General features: G+C 44.8%; 1 protein-coding gene across 1 annotated transcript in view; it reads right to left on the bottom strand.

Annotated features, from left to right (window-relative positions):
* The window catches only part of API5 (apoptosis inhibitor 5), a gene marked incomplete in the record, with an annotated part of 1096633 nt that overhangs the window by 680323 nt on the left and 392070 nt on the right, over positions 1-24240 (bottom strand). Inside the window, 1 exon segment of the mRNA XM_044083396.1 lies at positions 16141-16292. Coding sequence (XP_043939331.1) covers positions 16141-16292 — 152 coding nt within the window.

Genomic DNA, 24240 nt, shown 5'->3' with positions numbered 1-24240 from the left:
TACCCTGCAGGACTGCCGTAGCAAAACCTGCTCTGGATCTGGAGTATAAAGGTAAATTGTAATGCTTGGCAAATGTATGCACGGAGCTCCATGTAGCAGCTTCTAAGATGTCCTTGGTAGCCACCCCTCTTAGGAAGGCTGTGGTGGTGGCTGTGGCTCTCGTGGAATGAGGTCTAATGTTAGCTGGCACAGTTTTTCCATGAAAGGAGTAACAAAAACGAATGCAATTTCCTATCCATTTTGAAATTGTCTGTTTGGAAATTGCTTTTCCTTGCGCCCCAGCAGCATATGCTACAAACAACTGGTCAGTCTTTCTGCAACTTTTAGTTCTGTCCAAGTAGTAGCGCAGTTGTCTGTGTATGTCCAGGGTGTGCAGAAGTCTCTTCCCTTTATTTTGTGGTTGTGGGAAGAATGTAGGCAAGTGAATAGCTTGGTTCAAAGCTACCCTGGATACCACTTTTGGCATAAATGTAGGATTGGTCCTCAAAGAAACTCTGTCCTGATGAAATATAAGAAATGGCTGCACTGCCATTAAAGCTTGTAGCTGAGATACTCTTCTTGCTGAGGTTATGGCCAGAAGGAAGGCAGTTTTCCAAGACAAAAACTGTAGATCTGCCGATGCTGCTGGTTCAAAGGGAGGAAGTGTTAGTTTTTCCAACACGAAGTTAAGGTCCCAAGTAGGTAGAGGTGGTTTCCTTGGAGGATTGATGTTTTTGATTCCTCTTAGAAACTGTCTTAGGAGAGGATGAGAGAAGACAGGTGGATTAACATTGTATTCTGCTGAGACTGCCGAAGCATGTATCTTAATGGAAGGGTAAGACAGGCCATTGTGGAACAATTCTGCCAAATATTCCAGTATATGTGCCATGTTCATCACTGTCACATCTAGGCCCTTTGTTGTGTTCCAAGTGTGAAATCTTTTCCATTTTGCTGAATATGCCTTCCTTGTGGAAGGCCGGCGAGCTTCCATAATAATATCCTTCACTCTCTGGGATAGATTATACTGAGGAGGAGTCATAGTATTCTCCAGGCAGTTAGCTGCAAGGTTTTCAGGTTGGAGTGTAGAGTCCTGAAATTGTGCTGCGTCAGTAGGAGTGGCCATAGAGGGAGAGGTCATGGTTTAGTCTGTGACATGCTCTTTAACAGTGGGTACCAGTGTTGTCTTGGCCAGTTTGGAGCTATCAGAATCACTCTGGGCTGCTCTGTCCTGATCTTCAGTAGGACCTTGGTCATTAATGGGAGAGGTGGGAAAGCATACACTGTTAGAGCTTTCCAGCTGAAAGAGAGAGCATCCACTTTCTATGCTTGAGGGTGGTACGTCCTTGAGCAGAACTTCTTCAGTTGATGATTGTGGGGGGAAGCGAACAGATCCATTTCCGGCCTTCCCCATGATTGTGTGATGAGTAAGAAGATGTCTGGGTGCAGCATCCATTCGTGTGCATCCATGGTAGTTCTGCTTAAGCTGTCTGCCAGTATATTGTCTTTCCCTGGCACAAACTGGGACTGTAGCTGTATGTTGAGTTTCAAGGAAAGTTCCCATAGATTCATTGCCAGTCTGCAAAGAGGGTAGGAATGGGTGCCTCCTTGCTTGTTTATGTACCACATAACTGTGGTGTTGTCTGTCCTTATGAGCAGGTGGCCTTGATGAAGGAAAGGTTTGAAGGCCTCGATTGCGAGTATCACTGCCAGCATCTCCTTTTGGTTTGTGTGCATGCGCAGCTCTCTTTGTGACCATAGCCCTTGGATACATCTGCCCTCCATGTGTGCTCCCCAGCCTTGGTCTGAAGCGTCCGTGGTGATGGTTTGGTTGGCTCTTGGCTTGCTGAAGGGCAACCCGCTGTTATACTGGCAGGCTTGACCCACCACAGAAATTCCTTTTGAAGGCATGGAATGAGTGGGATCAAAGTTTCTAAGCTGTGACTGTGCTGAGTCCATAAACTTCTTAGGTACCATTGTAATTCTCATATGCAGTCTTGCTTGCGGAATCAGAAGAATGCAAGATGCCATGTAACCCAGGGCCTGCAGGATTTTCCTTGCAGTCAGCTGAGTTTGCCTTGTCAGATTCTTGAAGTAATCTGGTAGTTGTTTTTGTTTTTCTTCTGTGAGAAAGGCCATTTGGGTGGTTGTGTCTAGATCCGCACCCAGAAAAGTTATTCTTTGGGATGGAACCAGTCTTGATTTGTGGATGTTGACTGTATATCCCAAGGCCTGTAGCAGGTGGATGGTATAGTCCAAGTCCTTTAACAAAGTTTGCTTGCTGTCCGCTTGTATAAGGCAGTCGTCCAGATATGGGTAGATTTGAATCCCCTGAAGTCTGCAGTGTGCCATTACTGATGCCAGGCATTTCGTGAATACTCTGGGCGCAGTAGATAAGCCAAAGGGCAATGCTGAGAATTGATAATGCTCTGACCCTGCAAGAAATCTGAGGCGTCTTCTGCAGCATTGTCGAATAGGGACATGCAGGTATGCCTCCTTGAGGTCTAGAGTCACCAGCCAAGACCCCTTACCCAGCATGGGAAGGAGTTGCTGTAGAGTCAGCATTTTGAATTTTGGCACAATAAGGTAAGTATTCAGTGCGGACAAGTCGAGAATAGGCCTCCATTGATTTTCTTTTCTTGGAACAAGGAATAATCTGGAGTAAAATCCTTGGCCTTGTTCTGAAAGAGGTACCTTTTCTATGGCTTTCATTTGCATTAAGTTGGTAATTTGCTTCAAAGCCTCTGCCCTCTGATTTGGTGGCAGGTCTGGCATGCCTTTCTTTTTGGCAATGTGTGGAAATGGAACCTGTATCCTTTGTCTATTATTTGCAGTGTCCATGTGTCCCTTGTAATGCTGTGCCAATTTTTTGAGAATAAAGAAAGCTTTCCGCCCAAAGGTGCTTCTAATTGAGCCCTGGTTGGCGGAGTCAAAATAAAGTCATTGAGTCTGTCCTGGTGTAGCAGTTGTAGTTCCTGCACTACCTTTCTGGTTGGGAGGCTGCCACTGACGGCTCTGTAGGAGCCTCTAGCTTGACCCCTACCTCTGGCACGCCTATTCCTGCCTCTCTGAGATCTGTCTGAGTCCGGAAAGGACCAATTCTTAGTAGGCCAATTTCTGCTGAATCTCGGTGGTTGGACTTGCAGAAAGTCTTTGACTGTTTGCACAGATTTTGCCTTTTCTTCAAATTTCTTTAAAACCTCTTGAGCTGCGGAACCAAATAATTTTTGCTTTTCCATAGGAACATCCAAAAGCTTAGCTTTAACTTGGTCTGGCAGAGATTGTTCCTTCAGCCAGGCATGCCTACGTATAACTGCACCTGTCATAGCTGACCTACATGAAGCTTCCAATGCATCATAACCACACTGCAAGAAATGGTTACTAACCTGCTGGGAGTTATGCACCAGATCCTGAAGGGATTTGCGATCAAGGGGTTCAGAAGAGGACAGTTTCTTATACAATTCATCTAACAAATACTCTTGGTACTGTATCATATGAAATTGACAATTTAATGCCCTCTTGGAAAGAGTTGCAGAAGTATACACTTTCTTACCCCATCTCTCTAAAGCTCTGGACTCCCTTTCAGAGGGTAGAGGATTTTTAGCAGTGGCAGCTGCAACCCCTTTTGGGCCCTGGGAAATAGTTTCTGGATCAGCAGAGTGGGCCTTGTACAGGTGTAGATGTGAGTCTGGGACCCTGTAGTACCCATCAGGTTTGGCAGAAGCCGGAGGGAGAGAGTCAGGGGCTGTACTAGCATCAGAGTACACATCATCAATGACATTTAAAACAGGAGGTATAGCAAAAGGCCTGTGCTGAGGTAAATGTAAAAAGGTCCTTAATCACTTCCTAGAATCAGAGAATTCCTGACCCTACCATTGAAAATGTTCTTTCAGAGTGTAATGTCTCTCCAAAGGAAAACTCTTCAGGAGGGGAGGCCGAGGGAATAGATTCTTCAGCATCAGAATCCTCGTAGGCCGAATAAGCCTCCTCCTGGTGGTCTGACAGAGCAGAGCCATCAGTGGACTCATCTGAGGATTGGGGATCAGAGGGCTCAACCCTGGGCCTTTTGTCTGGAGGTGGTTGAGAGCCCCTGTCCGGATGAGTTTGGGAACCTCTAATTAGTGAGATTAGATCCTCTGCTAGGCTAAGAATCTAAGAGCCAGAAGAAGGTCTCCGAGTGGAAACCTTGGGAGGCAAAGCTTTAGTAAGTCTAGCAGCTTTAGCCCTGGAAAAGGCCTTAATGGACATGGAAGCAGGGGGTCTGGCTGCACCACGTTCGGGAGTAGACTTGTCTAAAGGAATGGTGTCGGAAGGTTCCTGGACACCGGTTTCAGTAGGTAATTCAATAACCGACTCGGCCGGGGCCTCCGGGGCCGAGGTAGTCGGTTGTGCAGTTTCGGTAATAGGAAGTACCAAGGACTCGGTTTCAGCTGAGACCGAGACACTCGCGGTAGGCCTGACCGTGGTTTCAGCTGAAACCACGGTCCGCGTGTGTCGGTCCTTGTCCTTCCGTTTTTTAACTAAATGCGAAGTCGGAGTCTCTGACGGCATCTTATAAGCAAAAGTAACCCCAAAGAATTCCTCTGCAAACTCCGACCGACGTCTAAGAGTTCGTCGGTTGAAGGAAGCACAGGCTGAACAGGCCGAGACGTCGTGGTCTGGGCCTAGGCAGGGGAGGCGGTAAGAGTGGAAATCCTTATGAGGTATTTGTTTCCCACAAGTTAAACAATTATTAACTTTATCTGACATCGGCTGAGGCAAGAAAGAGTCCCCAATGGGGTACTTAGCTTTTCAAGTCTTCGGTAGCTGAATCACAGGAGCTGGCCGACCGGCACTTGCGAACTGCTTCTGCTTCGGGCACCACGCGGCAAGAAAGACTGAGGAAGATGGCGTCGGCTGATGCTTTTATACCCCAGACGCTCTGACGTCGGGGAAAGTGCGACATCAGCCGAGGCCAGACCCAGACTTTGGAATCCGGCCGACCGAAGGGCTGCCTGAGGCAGGACAACCCATATGTGATGACTGCAGATGCATCCTTGAAGGACATCTGGAGCAGCCAAGCTGTCAGTTTAAGACTGTCCAGATTGGAAAGAACCATCCCTGACGGGAGAGTCAGAAGGTCCAGAGCAGGGCCCAAAATACATGGTTCGTCTCGAATACGAGCCTAAAGGAAGGGGAACCATATTTACCAAGGCCAGTAGGGAGCAATTAGGATTATCGTCGTCTTTTTGCAGAAATTTGGGAACTGGAGGAATTGGCGGGAAACCATAAAGCAGTCCCAAGGGCCAACATTAAACAACTGCATTCCCTGGTGACTCCCCCACAGGATGGATCAGGGCAAAATAGTTGCTGTATTTGGCATTGGTGGACGATGCAAAGAGGTTGCAGCAAGGCTGTCCCCATTTTTGGAAGATCTGTTCCGCAACTTTGTGATTCGGGGACCACTCGTGTGGCCATAATATGGCTCAGCTCAATTTGTCTGCAATTACTTTGGATCTCCCTGGAATGTGTGTTGCTATCAGAAAGCAGTTGGAAGATGTTGCCCACTGCCAGACCCTTAGGCTTCTGAACAAAGGGGGTAGAGACCTGTCCCCCCCCCCCTCATTTACGTACCAGACCACAGACATGTCTGATTGGACTGCTATCATTCCTACAGGGAAGGAGTCCTGTAATACTTGGAATGCTAAAATCACCACCTTCATCTCCAGAACATTTATGTGCAAATGAGTCTTGTGTTGTTGCCAGATGCCTTGAACTGTCTTCCTGCGATAATGTACCCCCACCCCGAAAATGGGAAGCGTCCATGGTCACTGTGGCTTGTGGATGAGGGGGATAAAGTGGTGGCCTTGAGATACCACAGGAAAGTAAATCCACCACTGGAGATCATTTCTGCAGGAATTGGTTATTCTGATTTTGTGTGTTACAGGAAGTTCTAGAATTGACCATTGTGTCGAAAATAACCACTGCAGTATTCTCATGTGAAGACGAGCTAAGGGAATGAGAACTGAAGCAGCTATTTTCCCAGTACTTGGAGAACTACTTTGGCAGAAGCTCATTCCTTTCTGATTAACAATTTTGCATAGTGGTGAAGATCCTGTACTCTGTCTTTTGGAAGTTTTTCTATCATTGTAGTTGTGTTCATTTCTGCTCCTATGAAAACCAAGCTCTGACATGGCTAGAGAGTAGATTTTTCATAACTTATGGTAATACCTAGGGAGGAACAGAATTGTAGAGTATAGTCCCCGGCTTGTAGCAGAAGATGCCTGGTCAGGGCTGTTACAAGCCAGTCGTCCAGATACGAAAACACCCGGAATCCTTGACATCTCAGGTGAGTCGCTACTACTGCCATGCATTTGAACACTCTGGGGGCTGTAGTGAGTCCAAAGGGCAGAGCTCAAAACTGGAAGTGGCTGGCTCCTAGCCAGAAGCGCAAGTGCCTTCTAGGTCTCCTTTCTATTCGTATGTGGTACTACACATCCTGAAGGTCTACAGAGCACACCCAATTGTCTTTTTCCAGAAACAGAAGTATCGACTGCAGCATCACCATCCGGAACTTGGTCTTTTTCACAGATTTGTTTAGATTGCTGAGATCCAAGATGGGTCTCCAGTCCAGTTTAATTTGGAACTAAAAAGAACCTTGAGTAAGTTCTCGATTCTCTCTGGTCTGTGGGTTCTTCTTGGATGACTCTTTCTTAGCAAATTTGGAATTTTGAATGTTGCTTGTTCCTTCTGATGTAGTAGACCATCTGGAACTGATTTGTTTACTGAAGTGGGGAAGGAGAAGGGAATAATATATTCCCCACCACAAAACCTGGAAAAAGGTAACAATTGCCCCCTAACTGCTTCCAGAGGAGAGGAATCGGGCACTCCAGCAGCGCTGAAAGGGCCTACCAATGAAAGATTCTCTGGACCCCTGATTCTGTGGGCTTCCCCTGCCATGAGGACAGCATCTTCCTTTATTGTTCTCCCTCTATCTCTATGGGAACTTTCACCCTGTTTCCTGGAAAGACTTTACTTCCCATCATCTCTCGGACCTTTGGGTAAGGGTCTGGTAGGTGTGGAAAAACGTACTCCAATGGCAGACAAGGTCTTGCCTTCCTGTTCACACCCGGTAACTGTGTCTAACTTCTGGTCCAAAAAGAGAAGAGCCATCAAAAGGAGCGTTAATGAAGGAAGACGAAGTGCTCTGCGAAATCGCAAAAGTGCATCAAGGCCTGCCTCCTGAGAGTGAGATACCTGAACCTGCAGCCCTATTCGCTCCATCTGCTGTATAAGATAAGAGTCTCATGGAAGAGTTTACGACTGAACTGAGGGTGGCAAGCTGAGTGGTGAATTAATCTGCCTTCACATCAACTAAAGTTCCTTTGAGGGAATCTGAAAGTTCCTTCAACAGATCCCTTGGTAATCAGGTAAAGTGGATCAAGTAGTTCAGTGACCGTAAAGCAAAGGTCGCTGATGTAAAGACGCACTTACCATACCCATCCATGGTCCTGGAATCCTTATTCGGAGAATGAAGATAGGAACTGGTATCAGATAGTTCCCTTTTTAGTGTCCGCCGCCACAACAATGGCATCAACTGCTACACCTTTATTTAAGAAAAGTTCATCTTTGGGGACAGTAATGTACTTATTTGGCCTCCTTGGAGTTGGTTCTATGGAATATGGGGTCTCCCAAGCCTTCTGAGAAATTAACTCAATAAGCTCATTGGCTCATAGGAAGGAGGGCTCACATAACATGTTGAGGGGTGAGACACGAAAGCCTTCAGGTATACTGACTTCTCAGCTTAAGGGGATGTGGACTGACCGTCACCTCTCTATTTTAAAATTTCCAGGACGTCTCCAAAAGAAACCTCTTCAGGATGTGAATGTGGGGACTTTTCTGCTTAGAGGTAAGTATTGGATGTGATTGACTCCTCTGTGGAGTCTAAATGCTTCCTCTTGCAAGTCCTCTTCCGAGGGACTTCCTCAATGGGGTAGTCTGGGGAAGTTTCAAAAGAGTTGGGTCCCATGTTAGACATCCTGAGGCCTGGAGTCTCTGCGATCGTATGGACAGGGTGCATGAGAAGACCAAGACACCTGCGCAGAACTGGGAGGAAGATCCGAGACAGACTGTCTTAGACTGGGATGTAGTCAAAAACCCTCCTCATGACCTTAAAAGCAGTCTGCCCCTGTTCTGAAGCACACCCTGGATCTGAAAAAAGTGTTGTTGGAGCTGAAGGAATCTCTGGCGCAGGAGACAAAAGCTCTGAGGCAGAGGTAGAAGCCAAACTTACCTGCGCTGAAGCCCCCAGAGGCAGGGTCGAATTTCCGAGATCTGAACTGGCTCTGTGGACCAACCAGGGAATGTCAGCTCCTAGAGGTCTCCTGCTCTGACTGGATGGAAATGCTCGGGGAATACATCTGATCTGAGGAAAGTGTGGGTCCCGGGATCCAAAACAGACAATTTGTATATCGAAATCTTCCAGATGCTAAACCAGGGGATGGATCGGAGGAGCAGGCGCTGAAGGGGAAGTGTGTGTCTGATCAGATTCCTTTGGGTTCGGATCCAATAACAATCTGGCCAAGGCGGGCGACTTTAGCAGCCTCTGCACTACCCTATCCACGTCATCATCGGACCAACTCCTGGTATACCGAGTAGAGAGGGCTGGAGATCTTGATTTTGCCAGAAAAGGAGAGGGTAGCCAAAGTATCAGTTCCAATGAAGAATGACGGCTCCGATATCTAAATTCAAAAAGGAGCCGAAGAGGTCAGAGCTAAGGTTTCCAACTGCTCTGACGAACTCTTGGATCCAGTGACAACTGTCTGCTCTGAGGGTTCTGTTGGACCAGACAGTCTAGGAGCTTTTTGCTTCAGCTCTGACGAAGACTTCGGCGCCGAAGAGGAACATTTTGATGGTTTGTCAGACTTCGCTGATTCGTCAGATTTGGAGGATTCAGTAGAAATAGCCTCAGAAAAAGGAGTTTTAGCAGTCCCTTTAGAATAAGTTTATTTTAATGCGCCATCAGAGCCATGACATATGGAGCAAAATTCTTGGAGATGAAAAGGCCGCAAGCAATACACACACAGTGTGTGAACCACTTAGGGGCATCTTTTTCCCACATTGTTCACATTTCTTGAAGCCAAGTGGTTTCCGTTCTGTTTTTTGAGACAAATTTCTTGACTAACAAACACGCACATACACAACAGAAAAAGTCCTCTAACTTTAACAGATGGAAAAGCTTTTAAGGTAGCCATAAAGAAAATAAATTTAATTTTTTTATTTTTTGTTAACAGAAATAGTCCTCTAACTGAAACAAACGATAAAGGAGATAAAAGGAAGAAGAAATGAGAGGAATAAATGTCCTCTAACTTAAAAAGGCATTAGTAAACATCCTTTAACTTAAACGGATGTTAAGGGGAAACAAGGGAAACAACACTCGCTCTTTACAACTACAAAGTTGGGTAAGGATATATGAAAAGATAGAAACTATACCAGACTAACAATACAAAAGGTTTAAATTTAAGAGATTTAAATAATACAGAAAGCACATAGCCCACAGCTTGTTTAAGAAAGTACAGTTTTGTACTTACCATAAATGTAGATGTCCGATAGGTATGCATCTGCAGTCATAACACATGGGTTGTCCTGCCTCAGGCAGCCTTTCGGTCGGCCAGATTCCAAAGTCTGGGTCTGGCCTCGGCTGATGTCGCACTTCACCCGACGTCATAGCTCCTGGGGTATAAAGCCATCAGCCGACGCCATTTTCCTCAGTGTGTCTTGCCCCAGATGCCAGGTGCCCTCTAGGAAGGCTAAATTTGGATAAAAGTAGCAAATTCCAAACAGTAGAAAACAAAAAGTATATATACATACAAACAAATGCACCATAATAGATTCCCCCAGCTAGCTAAGAGAGGGGTAAGTACCCTAGGAATACCACAGAGGGGAAAGGAGGGTGGGTAATCCTGACTGCAGATGCATACCTATCGGACATCTACATTTATGGTAGGTACAAAACTGTACTATGTCCTTCAAGGATGCATCTGCAGTCATAACATATGGGTAGAATACCATAGCCAAACTGGGGGAGGAGGCACTAAGATAATGATGGTGTAGTTAAGATCCCTTGTAAAACTGCAGTTGCAAAACCTGCTCGGGATCTGGAGTATAAAGGAAGATTGTAATGCTTGGCAAATGTATGCACGGAACTCCAAGTAGCAGCTTCTAAAATGTCTTTGGTAGCCACTCCTCGTAGGAAAGCTGTAGTGGTGGCTGTAGCTCTTGTGGAGTGAGGCCTGATATTTTCAGGAGTTGTCTTTCCATGAAAAGAGTAACAGAATCGAATGCAATTTCCTATCCATTTTGAAATTGTCTGTTTGGAAATTGCTTTTCCTTGCACTCCTGTTGCATATGCTACCAGAAGCTGGTCAATTTTTCTGGTGGTCTTAGTTCTGTCCAGATAGTAGCGCAGTTGTCTGTGTGCATCCAAGGTGTGTAGTAGTTTTTCCCCCCTGTTCTGTGGGTTAGGGAAGAACGTAGGTAAATGAATAGCTTGGTTCAAGGATACTCTGGATACCACCTTTGGCATGAAAGTAGGATTGGTTCTCAGAGACACTCTATCCTGGTGAAAGATAAGGAAAGGCTGCACTGCCATTAAGGCCTGTAACTCGGATACCCTCCTTGCTGAAGTGATTGCTAGAAGGAAGGCAGTTTTCCAAGATAAGAACTGTAAGTCTGCTGATGCTGCTGGTTCAAAAGGGGGAAGTGTTAATTTTTCCAGCACAAAATTGAGATCCCATGCAGGCAGAGGTGGTTTCCTTGGAGGTTTTACATTTTTGATCCCTCTTAAAAATTATCTGAGGAGAGGTTGAGAGAAGATAGGAGGATCCATGTTGATTTCTGCTGAAATTGCTGAAGCATGAATCTTAATGGAAGAATAGGACAGGCCATTGTGGAACAGTTCTGCTAAGTATTCTAGGATGTGTGCTAGGTTTGCCAGTGTGACATCTGTTCCCTTTGATGCACTCCAAATGAGGAATCTCTTCCATTTGGCTGAGTATGTTTTCCTTGTGGAGGGTCTGCGAGCCTCCAGGATAATGTCCTTGACCCTCTGAGATAAAACAGGTTGGTTTTGCTTTATGCAATTTTCCAGGCAGTTAGCTGCAGTGTTTTCAGGTTTGGATGCAGGGTCTTGTAGTTGTTCTGTGTTAGAAGTAAAGGCCATAGAGGTAGAGGCCATGAGTTCGTCCGAGACATGCTTCTCAGTAGCGGGTACCAATGCTGCCTTGGCCAGTCTGGAGCAATTAGAATTACCTTTGGCTGTTCCTCCCTGATATTCAGTAGAACTTTGTACATCAATGGGAGAGGTGGAAAGGCATAAACTGTCAGGTCCTTCCAGCTGAAAGAAAGGGAGTCCACCCTCCAGGCTTGTGGGTGGTATTCTCTTGAGCAGAATTTCTTCAGTTGGTGGTTGAGTGGGGAGGCAAACAGGTCTATCTCTGGCATTCCCCATGTCTTTGTTATGGTTTTGAAGAGGTCTGGATGCAGTATCCATTCGTGAGCATCCGAAGTAGTTCTGCTTAATCTGTCTGCTAGAGAATTTTCTTTTCCTGGTACGAATCTGGCCTGCAGTTGAATGTTGAGATTCAGGCCTAGGTTCCACAGCTCCATTGCCATCCGGCATAGAGGGTAGGAATGCGTGCCTCCCTGTTTGTTGATATACCACATGACTGTGGTATTGTCCGTTCTTATCAGCAGGTGTCCTTGCTGGAGGAATGATTTGAATGCCTCGATTGCATGCTTCACTGCCAGCATCTCCTTTAGATTTATGTGTAGATTCAGTTGGTCTTGGGACCATAGGCCTTGGATACACTTGTCTTCCATGTGTGCCCCCCAGCCTAGGTCTGAGGCATCCGTGGTGATGGTCTGCCTTGGTTGTGGTTTGTGGAAAGGCAACACTCTGTTGGTCTGGCAGGCCTGAGCCCACCACAGGAATTCTTGTTTCAGGCATGGAATGATTGGTATCATGGTTTCTAGACTGTCTGTGTTGAGACCATACATTCCTTAGGTACCATTGTAATTTTCTCATATGCAGTCTGGCATGTGGGATCAAGATTATGCAGGATGCCATGTAACCCAGGGCCTGCAGGACTTTCCTTGCAGTAAGCTGGGTTTGTCTGGTCAATGCCATGAAGTAAACTGGAAGTTGCTTTTGTTTTTCTTCTGTGAGAAAGGCCATCTGAGTTATTGTGTCCAGTTCTGCACCCAAAAATGTTATTCTTTGGGATGGCACTAGTCTTGACTTCTGTATGTTGACTGTGTATCTCAAGGCTTGCAGCAGTTGTATGACATAGGTCAAATCCTTTATTATTTTTGTCTTGTTGTCCGCTTGTATTAGGCAGTCCAGGTATGGGTAGATCTGAATTCCCTGAAGCCTGCAATGTGCAATTACTGATGCCAGGCATTTCGTGAATACTCTGGGCGCAGTAGATAAGCCAAAGGGCAATGCTGAGAATTGATAATGCTCTGATCCTGCAAGAAATCTGAGGTGTCTTCTGCAATCTGGTCGTATGGGGACGTGCAGGTATGCCTCCTTGAGATCTAGAGTCACCAGCCAAGACTCCTTGCCCAACATGGGAAGAAGTTGCTGTAGGGTCAGCATCTTGAATTTTGGTACAATGAGATATGTGTTCAGTGCGGACAAGTCGAGAATAGGCCTCCATTGAGTTTCTTTTCTTGGTACAAGGAATAGTCTGGAGTAAAATCCTTGGCCTTGTTCCATAGATGGTACCTTTTCTATTGCTCTCATCCTTAGTAAGTTGATGATTTGTTTTAGAGCCTCTGACTTCTGGCTTGATGGAAGGTTTGGCATTCCTCTCTTTTTTGGTAAAGTGTGGAAGTGAAACCTGTAGCCTTTGTCTATTGTTTGCAAAGTCTATTTGTCTCCTGTAATGCAATGCCAGTTTTTTGAAAATAAAGCTAACGTTCCGCCCAAGGGTGCTTCCAGTTGTTCCCTGGTAGGTGGAATCAGAGCCAAGTCATTGTATCTGTCCTGTGGAAGTGGTTGCAGTCGTAGCTGTGGCGGCACTCCTCTGGATGTCAGATTGCCACTGACGGGCCCTGTAGGAACCCCTTGATTGACCTCTGCCTCTTGGGCGTCTATTTGTGCCTCTCTGTGCTCTGGAGGTGTCTGGAAAGGACCAATTCTTTGAAGGCCAATTTCTGCTGAACCTCGGAGGTTGGACCTGCAGGAAATCCTTGACTGTTTGCACAGATTTTGCTTTTTCTTCCACTTTGAGAACCTCCTGTGTAGGGGAGCCAAATAAACTTTGTTTCTCCATACGGGCATCTAGGAGTTTTGACTTAACATGGTCTGGCAAGGATTGCTCTTTTAGCCATGCATGCCTTCGAATCACTGCACCAGTCATAGCTGATCTAAATGAAGCCTCCAGTGCATCATAGCCACATTTCAAGAAATGATTACTGACCTGCTGTGAGTTGTGTACCAAATCCTGAAGGGACTTACGGTCTAAAGGTTCAGGAGAGGAAAGCTTTTTATTCAGCTGATCTAACAAAAATTCCTGGTACTGTATCATGTGAAATTGACAGTTTAAAGCCCTAGCAGAAACAGTAGCAGATGAATAAACCTTTTTACCCCATCTCTCTAATGCTCTTGATTCTCTTTCAGAGGGTAGGGGTTTTTTGGCAGAGGCAGCTGCAACACCCTTAGGGCCCTGAGAAATGGTTTCTGGGTCTGCAGCGTGGGCCTTATACAAGTGGAAATGAGAATCCGGGACCCTGTAATATCTGTCAGGTTTGGCAGGGGCTGGGGGAAGAGAATCAGGGGCAGAACTGGCATCATTGTATGCATCATCAACAACTGATAGTACAGGTGGTATGGCTAAAGGCCTATGCTGTGGTAAGTGTAAAAAAGTCCTTAGCCTTTTCCTTGAATCAGAAAAATCCTGACCCTGCCATTGGAAGTGTTCCCTCATTGAGTGTAGAGTTTCCCCAAATGAAAATTCTTCTGGGGGGGAGGCAGAAGGAATGGAGTCTTCTGCATCCGAATCCTCATAAGGTGAGTATGGTCCTTCCTGATGGTCTGATAACTCTGATCCATCCGAGGAATAGTCAGAGGAGAGAGGTTCAGGGGGTTCAGTTCTAGGCCTTTTTTCAGGAGGAGGTTGTGAGGCCCCGTCTGGGTGAGGTTGGGATCCCCTGATCAGAGAAATAAGGTCCTCAGCAAGGCTGAGAATCTGAGAACTTGAGGAAGGTCTGTGAGAGGGAGCTTTAGTAGGTAAGGCCTTGGAAAGTTTAGCTGCCTTAGCCCTGGAGAAGGCCTTAATAGACATAGAAGCAGGGTGTCTAGCAGCCCCACGTGCAGGAGTAGAGATGTCCAACGGAATGGTGTCGGACAATTCCTGTGTGCCTGCTTCTTCGGTATGAATTTCTGTAGCTGACTCAGCCGAGGCCTGTGAGGCCTCGGCTGTCGGAGGCATGCTTTCGGCCGAAGGAAGAACCGAGAACTCGGTTTCAGCTGAAACCGAGACACTCACGGTAGGCCTAACCGTGGCTTCAGCCGAAACCGCGGGCCGCGAGTGTTGGTCCTTTTCCTTGCGTTTTTTGGCTAAATGTGTAGTCTGAGTCTCCAACGGCATTTTATATGCAAAAGCGGGACCAAAAAACTCTTCAGCAAACTCCGACCGACGTCTAAGTGTCCGTCGGTTGAAGGAAGCACAGGCTAAACAAACTGATACGTCGTGGTCTGGGCCTAAGCAAGGAAGGCAGTAAGAGTGGAAATCCTTATGAGGTATTTGTTTCCCACAAGTTAAACAATTATTTACTTTGTCTGACATCGGCTGAGGCAAGAAAGAGTCCCCAACGGGGTACTTAGCTTTTTTAGAAGTCTTCGGTAGCTGAAATCTCTGGATCTGACCGACCGGCACTTGCGAACAGCTTCTGCTTCGGGCACCGCGCGGCAAGAAAGACTGAGGAAAATGGCGTCGGCTGATGCCTTTATACCCCAGGAGCTATGATGTCAGGTGAAGTGCGACATCAGCTGGGGCCAGACCCAGACTTTGGAATCCGGCCGACCGAAGGGCTGCCTGAGGCAGGACAGCCCATATGTTATGACTGCAGATGCATCCTTGAAGGACATCCACATCTTTTGCAGAACAGTAGACGAGATATGAGGAAGTTAGGGAGTTGCATTACGGGTAACTGAGAATGCCCACAAGCTTTGCTGAAGGTGTCAAGCTTTTGTAAAAGGCTGAGATGGATCGAATCCGACTCCATCAGTGAGAATAAAGGTGAGAGTGACAATATCACATTAGTGCTTTCATCTCACTCTACTCAGAGACATCACTCTACGGTAGTCTCTAAATACAGAGAGAGGAAAACTGTTATTTTTTATTTTCTTTCAGTAACTTATTCACAGTAACACTGTGTTTAGTAGTACTTCAATGAAATGTTAAACTTGCGCGTGTATGTGTGTGTGTGTGTGTGTGTGTGTGTGTGTGTGTGTATTGGGGAAGGCAACTAAAATTAATTCCTTTTTGTGCAGCATGCAAATGAAATCAATCTGTCTAGCTTTGAGACGTGTGTGCATGTACACATATGCACACTATACACACACACATATATATATATATATATATATATATATATATACACATACACACACACACACAAAATATATTTATAAATAGACAATAAGCATTTACAAAACATACATATTTATTTACATATAAATATATACTCTCAAGGCTGGCCTTTTTGCTAGAGGTGAGAATGCAGTAGGGGGGGGTCATAAAATGCATATTCCACTCTGGGCACTAAATTGTACTGTTACAATTCTAGTATTCATACCATAATTGTAATATAAGGCACGGGAATGGTAAAAACTGTAGCAAAAAAGCTTTTATGAGGTCTTAGTATTATTAGTACACAGTTCTGCTGGTGTCACATGCTGAACAATAAAAATATTCTACAACTGCACCACAGTAATGTTTAGAATTCAAGCCAAATGCTTGCACAGGAAACACTTTATTCAACATTCTAACTGAGCTACTAAAATGTTTGCACTTTTTATCTATTAAGCCAAAAACAAACTTCAAATTCAAAGCAAGTAGAAAGCAGCCTCTGGACAATTTACATATCATGGATCTGTATAGAGACCAATGGTTTTACCTTTTTAGACTGTGAAAAAATGAATTCTTCTACATCCTTTGTTAATACATCCTCTGGCAAAGTCCTTAGTTTCATACAGAGGAATTTGATAGCTCGCTCTCTTACAAGTTCTTCCCCCTGAACAATTTGTGTAAACAAACCTCCTAAAGTACCTAAAATACAGAAATACACAATGAACTTTATTAAACCTGTATTACAGTCAACCTTCCTCCTAAAGCATCAAAGCATGACAGCACTTTGAATGTTGTGTTTTATTTTGACAGTGCAAGTAAAGAAACATGGCAGCAGACCTGCACATCTAAAGCAATATTTTTCATTACAGAAATAAAGCAAAAAAAAAAAATTGATGAGACTACTTGAGGGAGCACTACGAGCAGAGACTGAAAATCCATTAACATGTCTTGGCATACACAAAGCAAATCTCCCTGTGACACAGTAATTTATTTTGGTCTAATCCTAAAAAGCAGTTCAGGAGGACATACTGGTGTGCCTTTAACCAAGCATTATTTTTACCTACAATGCAATCTGTGTCTCAGAAGATGAAATTAAAACGCTCAACCTCTCTTGCAGGATTATCAAAATCTCAAGTCAATATTATTTTCATGTGACAACAGGTTTGTCCTCAAGTCTTCCTTACAGGCAATGTAATGAGACCTTTCCTTCAGATTCATGAAGTACTTATATTAAAATATATTTTTAAAATCCAAGTATACTTCTCTCGCATTTATTCCCTCTATTATTCAGTGGTAGCCCATTCCATGTCACTCTGTTTCAGTTGCCTGACAAAAGAGGTCACAATGAGAAGAGAAGGAAAGGCTACAAACATACTGCTATGTAGGCTTTCCTGGGACAGAAATCTTAAAATAATTGTCCATACTGATGTGACAGCTAAGGAAACAAATTCATAAGGAACGTATTGTCAGATTTCATACAAGTGCATCGAGGAATGTAAACAACAATGAAATATCAATCAAGTGGGAAAAACACCAAAGTCAAGTTTTATTTATTTTGCAGCAGTGTGTGAAGCTTTCTGCATGGAAGAGACTACAAACTAGACAAGAAGAAAGCTTGTGTTCAAGGTACCAGCTACCCCTCATAAAACACGATGAAGTACCCAAATCAAAAAAACACCAAAATATGTGCAACATACATGAAACAATGAGTTAAGTAAATAATCAAAAAAACATAAAATACAGTTGTATTAGTAAACTTATAGTTGATGTTCAACAAGTACAGTTGCATACACTTACCATAAATGTAGATGTTAAGAGTGTATTCACTGTTGCAGTCATTACATTTGGGTTATCTGCTTGCAGGTAGCCCTCAGTCGACCTGATTAACAAAGTCTTGGGTCCTGCTTCGGTTGCTATCCCTTCTTCCATGACATCAGGGGTATAAAACATGCAGCCGACGCCATTACATCAGTTTTTCTTGGCCCAGATGTCAGGTGCCCCCATAATGGGAAGCAATTAAATATAAAAGTACAAAGATATACCTCCAACAAAAAAGCAAATGCACCAAAAAGGCTTTTAAGCATAGTAAAGGAAAGTAGAGGTATAGCCAAAAGAAGTTAGGGGGCTGGAGGGAGGGTAACCAGGACTGCAACAGTGAATACACTCGAACATCTACATTTATGTTAAGTGTACACAACTGTACTATGTTCTTCGTGTTTCACTGTTGCAGTCATTACATTTGGGTAGATTTCCAAATCTATGGTTGGGAGGAGGAATTTAGATAGCATTAAAGCCAGCTATAAGGCCCTCCAAGACTGCAGTGGCAAAGCCAAATCTGGATTTAGAGAAAACTGGCAAAATGGTAATGCTTGGTGAAAGTATGTACAGAACTCAAGGTAGCAGCTTCTAGGATGTCCCTGGTAGGGACACCTCTGAGAAAGGCTGTGGAGGTAGATGCAGCCCTGGTGGAGAGAGGTCTGATCCCCTGGGGGATAGGTTTTCCATGGTACTTATAGCAGAAATGAATACAATGGCTTATCCATTTAGAAATGGTTTGCTTTGAAATAGCCTTCCCCTCTGCCTCTGCAGCAAATGCCACCAGCAGTTGTTCAGATTCCCCTTTGAGATTTACTCCGGTCCAAGTAGAATCCAAGTTGACTGTGCAAATCTAAGGAATGCAGTATCCGTTCCCCTTTATTCTGTGGATTGCAAAAGAAGGCTGGCAAATTAATGGACTGATCAACAGCCACACTGGATACCACCTTGGACATGAAGGATGGATTGGTTCTGAGGGACACCCTGTCTGCATGAAAGATTATGAAAAGCTCCACTGCCATAAGGGCCTGTAATTCAGATACCCTTCTAGCTGAAGTGACTGCTAAAAGGAAAGCTGTTTTCCAAGAAAGAAATTTTAAGTCTGCAGTAGCAGCTGGCTTGAAAGGAGGTAAAGTGAGTTTTTCCAAGACAAAGTTAAGGTCCCAGGCAGGGATTGGAGCTCTCCTGGATGGTCTCAAATTTTTGGTCACTCTGAGGAACTGCTTGAGAAGTGGATGAGAAAAGAGGGGAGGTTCTGTGTTATAATGAGCTGAAATGGTTGAGGCGTGGATTTTAATGGAGGAAAAAGACAGGCCCTTGTGAAGCATCTCAGTTAAGTATTGTAAAATCTGAGGTAAACAGAGCACTGCTGTGCTCATCCCTTGAGATTGGTTCCAGGCACAGAATCTTCCATTTTTCACCATAAGATTTTCTAGTACTAGGCCTCCTTGCCTCTAAAATGATATCCATCACAGGTTTGCTGAGGGATGGTAAAGGAGAGATTAAGTAATTAACCAAGCTGCAAGTTTCAGTGTTAGAAGCTGAGGGTGCAGAATCTGGTTCTCCTGCTGAGGCAGCAGTGAAGTAGTCAGTCAGGTGCCATGTAGATAACCTTGACACACTGCGCAGCAGGGGGTACCAGTTTGGCGCGGCCAGTCTGGAGCAATCAAAATCATCCTTGATTTGTCCTGTTTGATTTTTAGTAGTACTTTGGAGAACAGAGGCAGAGGGGGGAAGGTATAGACAGATAGGTTTTTCCAGCTGAAGGATAGAGCACCCACTTTCCAGACTTGTTTGTGGGGAGTCCTTGTGCAAAATTTTTCCAATTGGTGGTTCTGGGGAGATGTAAACAGGTCTATATCTGGGCTCCCCCATTTTCTTGTCAACATGTTGAAAATCCTTGGTTCCAGTTTCCACTCATGTGAGTCCATGAGGTTTCTGCCAAGTCCGTCTACCAATGTGTTGAATTTTACTGGCGGGAAGTGAGCTTGTAGGTGCACATGGTAGATCAAGGCTGTGTTCCACAATGCCATGGCTAGTCTGCAGAGGTTTTAAGAATGTGTACCCCCATGCTTGTTTATGTACCACATAAAGTACAGTTGTGTACCTACCATAAATGTAGATGTTAGAGTGTATTCACTGTTGCAGTCATTACTCTTGGGTTAGCCTGCTGGCAAGCTACCCTCAGTCAGCCAGAATTCCAAAGTCTAGGTCCGGCGTCAGTTGCTGTCTCCTCTTCCCTGATGTCAGTGTGCCAGGGGTATAAAAGATGCAGCCGACGCCATTTTCTTCAGTTTTTCTTGCCCCAGATGTCAGGTGCCCCAAATAGGTAGGCTGAAAAATAGATCAATAAGAAATGCATGCACAAAAATAACATTTCCTTCATCTACAAGCAAATACACCAAAAAGGTTGTACAGGACAGAGAACTGCAGATAAGTCTCAGGAAAGAGAAGGGGGATGGTGGATGGGTAACCTGGACTGCAACAGTGAATACACTTGAACATTACATTTATGGTAGGTACACAACTGCACTATCTTCATCGTGTTTCACTGTTGCAGTCATTACTCTTGGGTTGAATCCCAAAGCAGAGGATGGGTGGTTGGGCTAAACAGGATTAGGAGAGGCTATGAAGCCCTGCAGAACTGCAGTGGCGAAGCCTGCTCTGGACTTACAGTAGAAAGGCAAGTGGTAGTGCTTTGTAAAAGTGTGCACTGAACTCCAAGTTGCACCCTCTAAGATTTCTTTGGTTGGTACTCCTCTGAGGAATGCTGCTGAAGTGGCTGCTGCTCTGGTGGAATGAGGCCTAATGCCCTTAGGCACTGATGTGTCATGTTGAGAATAGCAGAAACGGATGCAATGGCCTATCCATTTAGAAATGGTCTGTTTTGAGATGGCCTTTCCTTGTGATCCTGCAGCATATGACACTAAAAGTTGCTCAGTCTTTCTGAAAGCTTTAGTTCTGTCCAAGTAGAAGCGTAACTGCCTGTGTATGTCCAAAGAATGCAGAATATTCTCACCCTTGTTCTGTGGATTTGGGTAAAAGGTTGGCAAGTGAATGGTTTGATTGAGGGCCACACTGGACACCACCTTAGACATAAATGTATGGTTTGTCCTCAGAGAAACCCTGTCTGGATGAAAAATGATGAAAAGTTCCACAGCCATGAGTGCTTGTAAGTCCAGAACTCGCCTTGCAGAGGTTATGGCTAGGAGCCGAGCTGTTTTCCAGGATAAGAATTTAGTATCCGCTGTTGATGCTGGCTCGAAAGGAGGCAGTATGAGTTTTTCCAAAACATACTTGAGGTCCCAGGCCGGAATTGGTGCTCTCCTTGGAGGTCTAATGTTTTTGGCCCCTCTGAGGTACTGCCTTATTAAAGGATGAGAAAAGATAGGTGGTTCCGTATTGTAATGTGCAGAAGTGGCAGAGGCATGAATCTTAATTGATGAGAAAGAAAGGCCTTTGTTCAGCATCTCAGTTAGGTATTCTAAAATCTGAGGAATATTTGGCAAATACGTGTCAATGCCTTGTTCCTGGTTCCAAGCACAGAATCTCTTCCATTTCTCTGCATAAGATTTTCTGGTACTGGGCCTCCTGGCCTCCAAGATAACATCCATAACAGCTTTTGAAATAGGAGTTTTCTAAATGGCTACATTATCCGCCATGCTGCCAGATTTAAGGTCCTGAGTTGGCTGTGCAGGGTCTGATTGTTTTGTTGGGTCAGCAAGTGAGAAGTTCGAGGCAATATCCATGATGGACCTTGAGACAAGCTCTTTAGGATTGGGTACCAGTGCTGGCGTGGCCAGTCTGGTGCAATCAGAATAATTTTTGGCTTCTCTTGTCTGACCTTTCGGAGTACTATGGGAAGGAGAGGGAGTGGGGGAAAAGCATATACTGTTAGATTTTTCCAGCTGAATGACAGGGCGTCCACTTTCCATGCCTGCCTGTGGTAAATCCTTGTGCAAAATCTCTGCAACTGACAGTTGTGAGGGGAGGCAAATAGATCTATGTCTGGGCATCCCCATTTCCTTATTATCATGCTGAAGACTTGTGGATCCAGTTTCCATTCGTGGGGATCCAGGAGGTTTCTGCTTAGCTCATCTGCCAGAGTATTTGTTTTTCCTGGCAGGAATTGTGCTTGCAGGTGAACTTGAAAAGCCAATGCTGTGTCCCATAAGGTCATTGCTTGTCTGCAGAGGGGGTAGGAATGAGTACCTCCCTGCTTGTTTATGTACCACATGACCGTAGTGTTGATCAGTAATTGTCCTGGATGAAGTAGGTCCTTGAAAGCTGTCAGGGCATTTTGAACAGCTAGCATCTCTTTTTTGATTGATGTGAAGATGCATCTGGTTTGCAGGCAGTGTGCCCTGAATACATTTTCCTGCCATATGGGCCCTCCAGGCATAATCTGATGCATCCGTTGTCAGTGTCTGCCTGGCTGTGGGTAAACTGAATGGCAGACCCTTGTTGTGGTGATAGGCTTCTGCCCACCATCGAAACTTCTGTTGTAGGCTGGGAATGAGTGCAATTACTGTATCCAGGCTGTGGCAATACTGAGTCCAAACACTTTTCAGATACCATTGTAGTTTCCTCATATGCTGTCTGGCATATGGAATTAGTAGAATGCAGGATGCCATGAAACCCAAGGCCTGCAGGATTTTCCTTGCAGATAAGTGGGTTTTTGTTGCCAATTTCTTGAAGTAGTCAGTTGTTTTTGCTTGTCTGGCGTGAGATAAGCCATCTGGGCAGTTGTATTTAAGCTTGCACCCAGGAATATTATCTGTTGAGAGGGCACTAGTTTTGATTTCTTTTCGTTTACTGTGTACCGTACGCCAATTAGTAATCTTTTTTACAAATGCCAGACGCTTTAGAAGAGTGTCTTTGTTCTCTGCTTGAATTAGGCAGTCGTCCAAGTAGGGATATATTTTAATTCCTTTTTGTCTGCAAAACGCAATTACTGGTGCCAGGCATTTTGTAAAGACCCTGGGCGAAGTAGATAAGCCAAAGGGCAGTGCAGAGAATTGGTAATGCATTGAGCCAGCTATGAATCTGAGGTATCTTCTGCAAGATTGTCTGTTTGGGACATGCAGGTATGCCTCTTTTAGGTCCAAAGTTACGAGCCAAGTCTTCTTGCCCAGCATGGGCAGTAGCTACTGTAGAGTCAACATCTTGAATTTTGGAACTTCCAGAAACGTATTTAGTATAGACAGGTCCAGAATTGGTCTCCAGGTTTTGTCCTTCCTGGGTAGTAGGAAAAGTCTGGAGTACAATCCTTGCCCCTGCTCTTGTTGTGGTACTTGCTGAATGGCCCTCATGTCCATGAGGGCTGTAATTTGTTTTTGTGCATCTGCCCATTGATTGTGTGGCAGGTCTGGCATGCCCCTTGACCTTGGTAGAGTGTGAAAATGGAACCTGTAGCCTTGGGACACTATGTTCAGAAACCAATTGGTTTGGGTAACCATTTGCCAATTTGATGAAAAAAGTGCTAGTTTTCCCTCTAAGGGGGCTGTCAAAAGAAAACTGCTTGGAACCGGTAGAGGAAAGTCATTGGGACTGTTTCCTGTAAGGCTGTGATTTGTCTTCTCACCTTTTGGAGGTAGGAGCACCCCATTGTTTACGCCTGTATGAGCCTTGGGGCTGAGATCTGCCTCTGGGACACCTGTATCTGCCTCTTTGTGGTCTGTCTGAGACTGGAAAGGACCAATTTTTAGAAGGCCAGTTCCTGCTAAACCTGGGTGGCTGTACCTGTAAGAAATCCTTGACTGTCTGCATGGATTTTGCTTTATCCTCCATTTTTTTTCAACACCTCTTCTGCTTTAATACCAAACAAAGTATCATGCTGTAATGGTGCATCTAATAATTTTGCTTTAACATGATCAGGCAAAATTTGTTCCTTTAACCAAGCATGCCTTTTAATAACAGAACCTGTAACAGCGGCCCTGCAAGAGGCCTCCAGTGAATCATAACCACATTGCAAAGTATGCTTTCCCACTTGTTCAGCTGCATGCTATAAATCCTGCAATTCCTTGTTCTCTGAACATTCAGTATTTGCCAACATTTTCTATTTAAGTAGTGGCATTAAATAATGCTGATATTTAAGCATATGAAATTGACAATTTAAAGCCCTTACAGCCAGGGTGGCAGAAGTGTAAACTTTTTCCGCTCATCTGTCAAGAGCCCTATCAGAGGGGACAGTTTTTTTTTTTTTGCAGTGGAAGCTTTAACCCCCTTGGGACCCTGAGATATAGTTTCTGGGTCAGCAGCGGGGTTTTTATATAGGAATTTATGAGAATCTGGGACCCTGTAGTATCTGTCTGGCTTAGCAGGTGCAGGGGGTAAAGAGTCAGGGGACAGTCCGGACTCTGAAAATACATCATCTACAATGTCTAGAACAGGTGGGATAGCAAGGGATCTGTGCTGAGGAAGAAGCAGGAAGTCTCCGAGCCTTTACTTAGACTCAGAATAATCTTGACTCTCTCAGTGGAAATGCTCCATCACAGTATGCAGTGTTTCCCCAAAAGAATAGTCCTCATGAGGAGAGGCTGAAGGAATGGATTCTTCAGCAACAGAATCCTCATAGGGAAGCATGGAGTAATCCTGTTCAGAAGAGGAATCAGAGGAAATAGAAACTTGATCAGAGGAAATAGAAACTTGATCAGAAGAATCATACTCTGTCTCTTGCCTAAGCCTCTTATCAGGAGGGGATGGGAGCGCCTGATCAAAGTAATTAGGTCTTCGACCATTTTGAGCATCTGTTTTTTAGGCATGGAAGTCTGAATAGGAGAATGCTGTACTTGTTTCTTTGTCTTTAGAGCTGATTTAGTCTTTGAAGCTG

This window comes from Protopterus annectens, chromosome 9.part0 (assembly GCF_019279795.1).
Source record: "Protopterus annectens isolate FY-2018-M chromosome 9.part0, PAN1.0, whole genome shotgun sequence".
Lineage (NCBI taxonomy): Eukaryota > Metazoa > Chordata > Ceratodontiformes > Protopteridae > Protopterus > Protopterus annectens.
Note: the sequence above shows the minus strand (reverse complement) of the source record. Positions and strands in the feature narration are given on the sequence as shown.